This window comes from Silurus meridionalis, chromosome 13, assembly GCF_014805685.1.
Source record: "Silurus meridionalis isolate SWU-2019-XX chromosome 13, ASM1480568v1, whole genome shotgun sequence".
Lineage (NCBI taxonomy): Eukaryota > Metazoa > Chordata > Actinopteri > Siluriformes > Siluridae > Silurus > Silurus meridionalis.
In genome coordinates this window covers 16,051,901-16,064,192 of record NC_060896.1, presented here as the reverse complement: position 1 = coordinate 16,064,192, position 12,292 = coordinate 16,051,901, and the positions used below count along the sequence as shown (strand labels likewise).

Below are 12,292 nucleotides of genomic sequence, written 5' to 3'. Positions count from 1 at the left end.
TTACACAAATCAACAGTTAAGGTGAATGGTGTGAATTTGTCCCTGATGAGCAGCCGTGGCGACTGTGGCAAGGAAAAACTCCCTTAGATGTTATGAGGAAGAAACCTTGAGAGGAAACAGACTCAAAAGGGGAACCCATCCTCATATGGGTGACATCAAGAGTTTGATCATGAATCTTTCAACAATACAGAACACTGGAGAGTGAGAACTAACATGATTACTGGAGTATAAGATTATAAGTGATAAAACTGGAAGGGGAACAGCAAAACCTTTCTACATGTCACAGTTGCATCATGACTGAGCACAGCAGCAAGACACAAGGTTTCTCAAAGGCAAAGATTTTAAAGCAGACTGCGTTTTGTGCTGTTTAAGCTACTTTGAAAAAGCTAATAAACTTGTAATGTAGACTGTAGTGGGTGTACTGTAATGTAGTGGATGATCACGCATTATGCTTACATCCCTTTGACATTAGAATGTCAGTGCCTTCAGCAAAGCAAACTGTCAGAAACCAGTGGGACCCAGGTACATCCATTTACAATAAAATCAACACCTCAAATCAACACCTCAAACTAATTGTTGTGCTCTTCAATCCATTCCTGAACCATTTTTGCTTTGTGACACACTATTATCCAGCTGAAGGGCCACAGCTACCAGAGAATAAATTTTCCATGAAAGCGTTTGCATGGTCTGCAGCAATGCTTAGCTAGGTGATACGTGTCAAAGTAACCTGACCCAAGGTTTCCCAGCTGAATATTGCTGAGCATCACACTGCCTCTTCCGGCTTGCCTTCATCTTATAGTGCATCCTGGTGCCATGTGTTCCCCAGGTAAATTATGCACATGATGTAAAATAAATTAAGATTCATTAGGCATAGGCCACCTTCTTCCTTTGCTCCATGGTCCAGTTCTAATGCTCACATGCCCATTGTTGCCTCCTTTGCCGGTGGACAGGGGTCAACACAGGCACCCTGACTGGTCTGTGGCTACGCAGCCATATACACAATTAACTGTGATGCAATGTTTATTCTAACACCTTTCTATCAGAACCAGCATTAGCTTTTTCAGCAATGTGTGCAGTAGTAGGTTGTCTGTTGGATCAGACCACTTGAAGCAGCTTTTTCATCGTTAGCTGGTAAGATATGATTCTGCAACACTGTAATTACAGTTTCGAACTGAAGCCCTCTGGCTGCTGAACATAAGAAAATCAAAGCTTTTCGGTTTTCCCCTCAGACAGTCTACCTTGTGAACACAACATTTTTGTGTGTGTGTGTATGTATATATATATATATATATATATATATATATATATATATATATATATATATATATATATATACCAAAAATGTGTCTCTCAGTGTCCCAATGTTTTTGGACCTAAAGATGAAAAATACTGCTCATATTTTGTGTAAAAAAAAAAAAATTCTGGTGGAAAAAAATGCATATTTTTATTGCAAATGCTTTTAAATACATCTGTTTAATTTCTTTATGGAAGTGGTCTTTTATGCCTTGATTTTTTTATATATGCATTTGTTATTGTTTCACTGTAATTGTTTCTATTTTTATGCTAATTATAAAATGCTTCTTATTTAAATACTTTACAGGACAGCAGTGAATCAGAGAGTGAAAGTCACAAAAGAAAAGTATTGAGACAGAAAAAGAAAGAGTGAGTACAAACCGAATGAAGCATATGTGTGCCTTATACATTTAATTACATATTTTATTTATTTATTTTTGTTCACCTTTTATTTTAATTTGATATCTTTATTAAACTTTAAAATATGTTAACATAATTTCCCCATGTTACACAGTCTTTTTACCCAAAAACTCTTATTCATCACAAGTATGTATGCACATTTAACTTTGATTTTTTTAGACCCAAACTTCTGAAGTCATGTAGAGTTAGAGGCAATTGTATGTAGAGTGGTGTTTGAAAGTTTTAGCACTTTAGAATTTTCTATATTTTTGCAAGTAAACTAAAGCAAACAAAAATATTGTACTTGGTCACAAAAGATCCAAAATTACATATCTTTAAATGTCAAAAGTTGTAACTGAATCAAACTGTATCAGTTTTGCAAAATGGGTTGGGGGAATTTTAGCCCATTCCTTAATACACAGCAGCTTCAACTAAGATGTTGATGAGTTTCCTAACATGAACTGCTTGCTTTATTTTGGATTAAGGTCATGGTTTTGACTTGTTTTTTTTCAAAAGTTTAACTTTGTTCCTCTTTTACCATTCTTTGGTAGAACTATTTACTTAGGGACTTGTACTTGGGGTTGTTTTCTTGCAGCATGGCACATTTTCACTTGAAATACAGATCACAGACAGATGTCCTGAATTCATTGTTCCATCAATAACTGCAAGCCATCCTTGCCCAGATACAGCAAAACACGACCAAATCCTGATACTATCATTATGTTTCACGGATGGGATAAGGTTCTTATACTGGAATGCTCATTTTCCTTTCTCCTATTCCTATCTATATTTTGGACTTATCTGTCTTAAAAAAAAAAAAAAAAACAACATTTCCAATAGGTTGAAAAAGCTTGTCTTTGACTAGCAATAGCAACTCTTCTTCTGAAGTCCTCAGAAATTTCATTGATATCAATGTCCTTGATACATTTCCACAAGCATGTAATGCTGTAAAGCTTGGACTTTGATAGATCCCTGTTCTTAGATAAAATAGGGCATTCATTTACACCTGATTTTGTCATCCAGTTGATTGAACAAAGATGGACTCTATTCCTGACATTCAAGTTAACTGATAGTACTAGAGGTTTACAAATTTTGCCACTCACATATACATATGTAAGTTTTTCTGGGAAAAAAATTACTAAGTATGGAAAATGTAGAAAATTGAAAAGTGTACTTATACAGTCAACTTACCTCCTTCCAAAATGTTATAAAGACAAAAGCAATGCTTTTGCTGTATATTTGGTTTGAGATCAAAATGTAGGACATTGGCACCTTTGGGGGAAAATATTTTTTGGTGTACAAAATATAAGAATTTTTATTAAGAACATAAGGATTTTTTATTAAGAACATAAATACGCCGCACCTGTCCAAAAGCCGCAGGTGCCTACATTGAAACAAATAAACTTTACACAGGCTTTAATGAAAGACAGTGCCTGTAACACGGCTTGTATCTAAACAGTAGCCTACCAAGAAAGTCATAGTTCACTGTCTTCCTCTTTCCTTTCACAACAATTTCTCTTGGGAGTTTTTCTTTTGGCATTTCCGAAATTTTTCTCCCGATGCCGTGCAGCTCAGAACACAGGTGAAGTGCATTTTTTCATGCCCGGTTGTTTTCAGCGTGACGTATGATTCACATTTCCAGTTGCCAGTCCGAGTGAGCGGCAGGTCAACCGTCAGAGGAACCTCATCCATATTTATGATGATGTGCGGCCCGATTCAGTGGGAGCGCGATTTAATATAAAGAGTTTCATTGGTTCACCTTAACCCGTTCAGCAATTTCATTGGTTTAATGTTATGGGGCTCAGTTTTTTAGCATGAAGCTTGTTAAACCGAGAAAAATCCATAAATTAGCCGCTTAATTTTTTAAGCCGCGGGTTTCAAAGCTTGGGAAAAAAGTAGGGGCTTATAGTCCGGAAAATACGGTAGATAGATTTCTGATAGTGACTTCACTTGCTTAATCACTTGCTTAAACTTGCTGTACCCAAATGAACCCACCAAACAGTTACATTTATCTTTTGTTTTGCTTCATATTGTTTCGGGGGTATCTTCTTCCAGTCTGGTGGTTTGAGGTCAGGTGATTGACTTAGCTAATCTTAAATCTTCCAATTTTCCCACTCATTAAGTATTTTGTTGTGTCAGCAGTCTGTTTTGGGACATTGCTTTGCCACATGATACTGCATGGTGCTGCTCCTCTCAATTACATTGGTGCATTTCTTATTTTAAAATGTTTTTCTAGACTTGATACCATCATGACGTTACGTCATCATGATACCATCATGACGTTACGTCATCAGTAAATATTATTGAGTTAGTTTCAGAAGCAACCATAACCACCAAAATCTTCACTGTGCTTGAATAAAGAGCTTGGTCCATATGCAATGATTTGCAAATCTTATAAACCAATTTTTATATTCACAAAAGAACATAGAAATCATATTAAATGTTTAAACAAAGGAAATGTTCTACTTTGAGGAAAAAATAAGGATTTTATTTTTTTTATGGCTGCAAAACTTCTCAAGAAAACACCAGGACGGTCAGAACCAGGACAGAAACATGGTTAAGTATAACAGTAGCTTAAGTATAATTAATTATAACAGTATCTTAGGCAAAGTCTCTCAGAAGTAACAATAAGCAGAGGTTACCCAATCTATGAAAACGATGTCTACAAACTTTGGAACAATTTTACAATAAGGTTCTTTAACGTAGATTTTTGCAAAGACTAAGCATATATCACATCTATATACATACACAAATGATTCTGAGAAACTGGAGAAATCTCTGTGTGCAAGAAACAAAGTCAAAAAACAATATTGGATGCCCATGATCTTCAGGCCCTCATGTGGCACAGCATGAAAACATGCATGATTCTGTAATGGAAATCACTGCATTTTGCCTAGTCATTCACAAATGTAGGTTACCGTAATTTCCGGACTATAAAGCGTATATAAGCCGCACCCACTGAATTTGACAAAGATTTTTATTTTGAACATAAATAAGCCGCACCTGTCTATAAGCCGCAGGTGTCTACACTGAAACTAATGAACTTTACACAGGCTTTAACGACAGTGTCTGTTACACGGGTGAAATATTTTGTGGCTCCCTTCAACAGTTTTGACCACCCCAACTCATTCACACCTCGTTGTACTGCACTGAGATGTTTTGTGGCCATCAAATTCATGACCTTCATTAATTGTATTTAATTTTTATTTAACCTTTATTTTTCCAGGAAAAATCCCATTGAGATTAACAGAAATCTCTTCTTCCAGGGAGTCCTGGCCAAGGTGGCCATACAAAAAGTTTCACATAAACACATAACATACAAAACAAATTCAAAATAAACAAAGGAGGGAAAAAAAAAGAAAAAAGATTTAATTATAAATTAACAAATCAATTAATTAAAACGGTAACATATTTCACTCATTTTACATTGCAATATATTTTTAAACACATTCAAAGAAGGAATTATTTCTAGTGGAGTAATAGCTTAAAATTCATTCCACAGCCAAGGAGCACAGTAAGAGAAAGCAGATTTTCCTTGTTCCGAGTGAACTCTAGGTACGTCTAATGTAATACCAATTGACGATCTGGTGCTGTAGTTCTTTTTACGCAAACATAAAAGCCTAGTAATATAATTTGAAAGCATATCAAGCAGTGCCTTTACAGTATATACGAATATATGTGATTTCTTTGATATAAGGAGGTCCAACCTACACAGTTAATATATAGAGGCATGCATATAAATAATATCACCATAATCTAAAATGGGTAAAAAAGTACTCCTGTATAATTTTCTTTCTAGCTCCAAAAGAAAAACTTTTTTTGCCGAAAGAGAAAACCCAGTCTCGGTTTTAATCTTTTTACGAAGTAATCAATATGAACATCAAATGCCAACTTCTCATCTATCCATATTCCTAGATATTTGTAAGTTGTTACTCTATCTATATGCACACCATCAATAGAGAGAATAGACAGAGCAGTGATCATAGAACGACTACGCAGAAAAATTATATACTTAGTTTTTTTTGCATTTAAAACTAATTTCAATTAGAGTAAATTATGCTGAAATGTATTAAAATAATTCTGGAGAATTTCAATAGCTTGTGACAAAGAGGATGCAGTTGAATAAATAATTGTATCGTCAGCATAAAAATGTAGCTTTCCCTGCCCTAATTCATTTATAAAAATAGAAAAAAGAAGTGGTGCCAATAAAGAACCTTGAGGAACACTCTTCTTGACTGTTAACACGGATGAAATATAATTATCTACAACAACACATTGCAACATCTAAAATGTGACATCTCCTCTGTTTAAACATTTGTTTTATATTTTTGATTGTAAATAAAATAAGATTTCCAAATCATTCGATTCTGCAATTTTTCCAATTTTGTTGGAATTGGGGTTATATTTTTAGTCGAGATTAGTTACATGCAACAGTTGTTTCTTAAGTAGCCACGGCCACTAATAAACAGCATCAGTTCTTCTTGGTGTTGACATTCAAATTCTGCAGTGGTTGGAAGGCTTTTGAGTCATTCCTCTTGCAGAACAATGGCCAGATCACTGTGATTCTGGTGAAGGAAAACATTTAATGACTCAAAAACACCCCAAAGAGGCTTAACTATTCAAGTCTGATGACTGTGCAGCCCATAGGAGATGTTTAAGTATACGTTCATGGTACTTTCATTATCAAGTAAACTTTCATATACCTTGATCAAACCAGTCTTCAGTTTGCTATGCATGTTAATGTACATCCCCAATTCCTCAAATAAAACGCATGTTAAAGTATGTACAACAAACGTAAAGTGTGTATAAAATGTAAATAAAAATCTTCTGTCCATGTACATCTGTGAACTTAGGTGTTTTTCATTTCACGACAAACAAAATGTTTCCAATTGGTTGAACGTCTAGAGTGCAAGCAGGCCCTATTATAGTAAATTTAGTATGGAGTCAGCATTGTCTTGCTGAAATATGCACAGCCTTCTCTGACAAAGTCGTTTTCTGGATGGATTTTTCTGCATTAAAACCTTTATCTGCAGCTCAGCATTGATGGAGCCTTACCAAATGTGCAGGCGGCCCATTCTACAGGCTCTAATGCTCTCACATACCATCAGAGATGGGACATTTTGAACTGAGCGCAGATAATGAGCCCCTGCATTAACCTGCTTTTGTGGATGACATGGCAAACTGTTCACAGACAATGATTTTTGGAGGTGTTAATGAGCCCATTACAGTGATCCATTACAGAATCATGACTTTTTTAAAGGGCTTGAAGTCAAGTCAAGAAGCTTTTATTGTAATTTCAACCATATATAGCTGACGCAGTACACAGTGAAATAAAACAACGTTCCTCCAGAACCCGGATGCTACATACGACAATCACAGAAACAGAAAACACAGGGCTAAAGACTATTAAGTGTCCTCACCACATAAAGTGCATGTGTGCAACCTGGTGCAAACAGTGCAAAGACAGTGCAAGACAAAACAAAATAGCTCCTCCAGTAAACCTGTTAAAACACGACAAAGTGAACAAAATTGAACAGTAAACAAAATGTTGTGCAAAAGAGCAATATAGCAGCAGATCAGGAAAGATGTGCAAATAACAGCATGTAAACGGCAAGGTCACTGACATACAATATTGATTTTTGCCCTTATCCCTTGAGCACAGAGATTTCTCCAGATTCTTTGAAACTTTTAATATTATGTACTGGAAAAGATGAGATATTTAAATATTTTGCAATGTTATATGTTGGGCATTATTCTGATGTTCCACAATTTGTAGGGAAAAAAAATCTTAGTTTTTGTACTGCTGTTCTATTTCTGCTGTTCTCCTTTAACTTTCACGCTCTACTTGTCTTGTAATAAAATGTGCAATAATCTTAGATTGACCACCAGTCCACACACTCATAGTTGTAATATCTCCAGCATTATATTAGCCATTGTTTGTTTTACTTTTTATCTCATGTATATTGTGTATAAGGAATGGTGACTGATGTTTGTACATTCTGTATAATAAGGAATTACATATGTTGTGTGTAAAATATACATTTAGTCAGCCAACCACAGACCTATTGTCTGTTAGATGCCTGCATTTCTGGTTGATGAGGATTATCAGTAACAGCTTGATGGTGTAGCTAAAATTATTTCTAGACCCAGCAGGTAAATCTTGTGGTATTTCTGTCTTAAAAGAAATACCTGGAAAGATGACTCAAATGATGAAGATGAGGAGGAAGAAGACAGCAGTTCAGAGAGTGAGCAGGAAGAAAAAAAAGTTAGATCCAGACGACTTCCTGCTAGAAGGTAAGAGTGTAGCGGGACATAGCCTGATGGCCTTTAGGCAGCTCAAGTAGTATTTCACAATGAATAATTTGTTCACTTTTTAAGGACAAATATAAATGAGAAATTACTGTGGCTTAATTTTCACCCCTTTGCTTTGGCCTGTATTAATCCCTTTTGTTCTATTCATTTCAGAATAACAGTTACATTTGTTAATTAACTAACTGTTAAGTAAAATTCGATTATGTCTCAATGTGTAATTCCAAACATGAATAAATAGTACAATTATGTTTAAAAAACTAATATTAAAGATAAATCTTAAACACAGCCAAGATGTGAACTGCTTTTACTGGGATAATTCTAGGTAATGGGTTTATCTGTAAAATCAATAGTGATAGAGATTTGAACTCTGTTATTCTGTGTTGCAGTAACTAGCCCCATTATATCCAGAATTGTATTTTATAGTGGTTTATTTATTAATGTTTTTACAAAAGATCACTATAATTTTTACAGATTTTAAATCATGCCTTCAAGCAGTGGAATCTTTGGAACATAACCATCCTTTGATTGATAGTATTTTAACCAAAATTGATCATCTGCAGAATTAATCCTATAATATAATGTTTTGTTGGATTCCAGGACATGTTGGACTTTCAGGAAATGAGCGAGCTGATGCAGCCGCTAAGAAATCTTTAAAGCAGGCTGTAACTAGATGCCAAGTACCTCCCTTAGAGTGTAGACCTATTATCAATGGTTATATACTAAATAAGTGGCAAGAAGAATTTAATACATGGGCGAATAACAAACTGTATGAAATACACCCTGAAATTACAAACAGGTTTTTAATACCTTTAAAGACAAGATTTGATCAAGTGATTTCAACCAGATGTTAAATCGGGCATACAAGACTGACACATGATTGCTGAAAGGTGAAGACCCTATTCAGTGTTTGTACTGCAGCATTCCTCTCACTGTCAAACATATTTTGTTGGACTGTCCTGCTTATAATGACCACAGAAGGTTGTTTTATGAAGGCAATTCATTTAATTAGCTGTTTAACAACGTTTCATCAGGAAAAGTTTCAGAATTTTTATCATATATTAATGTAAAAAATTGTATTTCAACTGTCTTGTGCTGTAATTATTTGTTTGTGATTTTATGGTATTTTGTTCTTATAAACTGTTCTTGCCATGAAGATAGCCTCAGTAGCTGGCAGGGCATTAAATAAAAGTATATATGATATGATATGATATATTTATTTTTTACTGTTTTCATGCATGGTACCTCTGAGACATCAAGGTAGCAAAGAGTAGCTAAATACACTCCTGATTTATGAACAAACTTTTAAAGAAATATGTTATTTGCCCTCTACTCTATACATGGGCTTGTAGCTTTTGTCTAAAATTCTTTCAGTGTTTGTAATTCCTCCCACTGACAGAGCTTTATTGTGTTTGCTCCATTTGCTCCCAGCTATGGTTAACTCGTAGGATTAAATCAATCCACAGTCTTCCGTAGAGGCTAAGTTTAGTTATGTTGTTGTATACATGAATTTGTATGAGAGAACTCCTCTATATCCAAGTTTCATTTCTATAGAATTGTCCCTTGAGAACATATAATAAAATTATTGCTGAAATGTGAGGGGTGTACTCATTTAGATACTGTGTGTATGTCTGTGTGTGTGTATACATTTACTGACTTAGTGAGAAGGTTAAATGCAGTACCCTGGTGTCATATAAGCTATGACATTAGAAGTATGTCATTTAGTGATTAAAAAAATTATGATTATAATTGTTAAAAATAATTGTTTATTATATAATTGTTTTACAATTTCGATTACAAGCTGTTTCAAGGCCACTGGCTAATGAGACAGTGTAACAAGGGCCTAAATAACTATACACTGTGATATACAGATATATAGGGGAAGCAGAAATGTAAAAGTGTCCCAGAGTAGTAGTTAAACAGAGATTATTTGTGACTTTTTCAGGCCTCGGGCCAAATCATCTACAGCCAAGCAGCATCAAACTCATAAGGGACGGAAACAGAGGAAGCAGGAGACATCGGAGGAGGAGGAGGAGGATGATGAAGATGAGGAAGAGGATACGCCAATAAGACTGACACGGAGAAGAGCAGCTACGAAAGTTAGGTAAGAACAATGTTGTTCCCTTGTATTCAAGATTACTTACACATCTTGCAGGGTTATTTATTTTTGCAAAAGGAAAGCATGAAGGTAAATGGTACAATTACAGCTTGCTTACTTTTGAAAATCTTAAATGTAAAAAAAAAATATATATATATATTTTATTAATACCCATTGTAAACATAAAGGTGCATGGTCATTGCAACATATTCAAGAGCACTATTTCATTGCCTACTTTAGTTATCTGTTATATTTTTCTTTAATGTTAGCATTTCTAATCAATTATAATAAAAGCTATGTTTGTCGAGGCTTCTTTTTTGTAATGAGTGTCTACTGACTGCAGTTACAAGGAGGACCAGCATGATTTTGAAACTGACTCTGACGACCTGATTGAGATGGCAGAGGGGACAGAGGATGTGCAGGATGATGACAGTGAGACCATTGAGAAAGTCATGGACATAAGGACTGGCAAGAAAGGAGGTGAGAAAAAAGAGGTTCTTTTGTTCTCGATTATATCACAGTTATTGAAGGTTTGGAAGCTTATCTTCTCTCATGTTTTATCTTTGATCTTTCCCAAAGTAATGGTTATTTTGTTCAATCAAATGAACAATGTACAATGGTATCAGTTCGATCATGAAGGCTTGATTTATGCCTTCTCCTCTGAACAATAGACGTTGAAATATTTTTTCCACTTGAACTCTAAGAAATCCCTTGCAGCAGAGGTAGCTTTTGGTGTTACTTTCCTGGGACAGTCCTCATGAGAGCTTGTTTCATCATGGTTTTGGAGACTGAACTTTAGGGTATATTTAAAGCTCTTGAGATTTTTCGGATTGTCTGACTTAGTTGAAGTTTCACTAATAGGGCTATTGACTCTGTACTTACCCTTTCCTCACAAGACAAATGACTGTCTAAAGCATATTAAGAAGCTAAGAAATGTCACAAATTAACTCTTGCATTTCTCTCTGTTGGTTGTGTCTTGCTTCACCACCTCTTCTCCCTGCAACCGCACCCCTCCACTGCCCTCCCTCTCATTCACACACATGTACTCTGTCTTACTGCTACTTTCATTACCCCTTCTCTCCAGCACATACTTCCACCTCTTCAGGCTCTTCTCTCCCTGCTCCCTACTCTCACCACAAATCACAATATCATCCACAAACATCATAGTCTATGGAGACTCCTGTCTGACCTCGTCCTTCAACTTGTCTATTACCACTGTAAAACAGGAAAGGGCTCAGAGCCAATCCTTGATGCAGTCCAACCTCCACCTTGAACCAGTCTGTCGGTCGCACTGCACACTTCACTGCTGTCACACTGTCCTCAAACATGTCCTGCACCACCCTCACATACTTCTCTGACATACCAGACTTCCTCATACAATACCACAACTCCTCTCACAGCACCCTGTCGTTCGCTTTCTCTAAATCCACAAAAATACAATGCAACTCCTTCTGACCTTCTCTATACTTCTTCATCAACATTCTCAAAGCAAATAATGCGTCTGTGGTGCTCTTCTTAGGCATAAAACCATACTGTTGCTCACAGATGGTCACCTCTTCACTCAGCCTGGCTTCCACTATTCTTTCCCATAACTTCATGGTGTGACTGATCAACTTAATTCCCCGGTAGTTACTGCAGGTCTGCACATCTCCCTTATTCTTAAAGATCGGTACCAGCACACTCCTTCTCCATTCCTCAGACATCCTCTCACCTTCCAAAATATGTTGAACAACCTGGTTAAAAACTCCACTGCATCTCTCCTAAACATCTCCATGCTTCTACCGGTATGTCATCTGGTCCTACCGACTTTCCACTTTTCATCCTCTTAATAGCTGCTCTCACTTCCTCCTTACTAAACCTATCCACTTCCTGCTTCACCATCTCCACACCATCCAACCTTCTCTCTTTTTTTCCTCGTTCATCAGCTGCTCAAAATACTCCCTCCATCTTCTCAATCTCAATCCTCCATCTACTCTCCTCACTTGTCAACACATTTCCATCTCCATCCTTTATTGCAGCACATCCTTTCCAGCTCGGTCCCTTTGCCTGGCCAATCGCTACAAATCCTTTTCTCCTTCCTTAGTGTCCAACTTCTCCTACAGGTCCTCATATGCCTTTTCCTTGGCTTTTGCCACATCCCTCTTCACCTGCTGCCGCATCTCCTTGTACTCCTGCCTACTTTTCTCATCACTC

At 36.2% G+C, this 12,292-nt stretch overlaps 1 protein-coding gene across 7 annotated transcripts in view; it reads left to right on the top strand.

Moving 5' to 3' along the window:
* chd2 (chromodomain helicase DNA binding protein 2) overlaps positions 1-12,292 on the top strand; it is a 79,850-nt gene that overhangs the window by 29,033 nt on the left and 38,525 nt on the right. For 6 of the 7 annotated variants that reach the window (XM_046864485.1, XM_046864482.1, XM_046864483.1 and 3 more), the window contains 4 exons: positions 1,601-1,662; positions 7,876-7,986; positions 9,947-10,105; positions 10,443-10,579. In XM_046864485.1, the coding sequence (XP_046720441.1) occupies positions 1,601-1,662; positions 7,876-7,986; positions 9,947-10,105; positions 10,443-10,579 (469 nt within the window). The remainder of the gene's footprint in view (positions 1-1,600; positions 1,663-7,875; positions 7,987-9,946; positions 10,106-10,442; positions 10,580-12,292) is intronic. The other variant, XM_046864484.1, reaches the window with a different exon arrangement.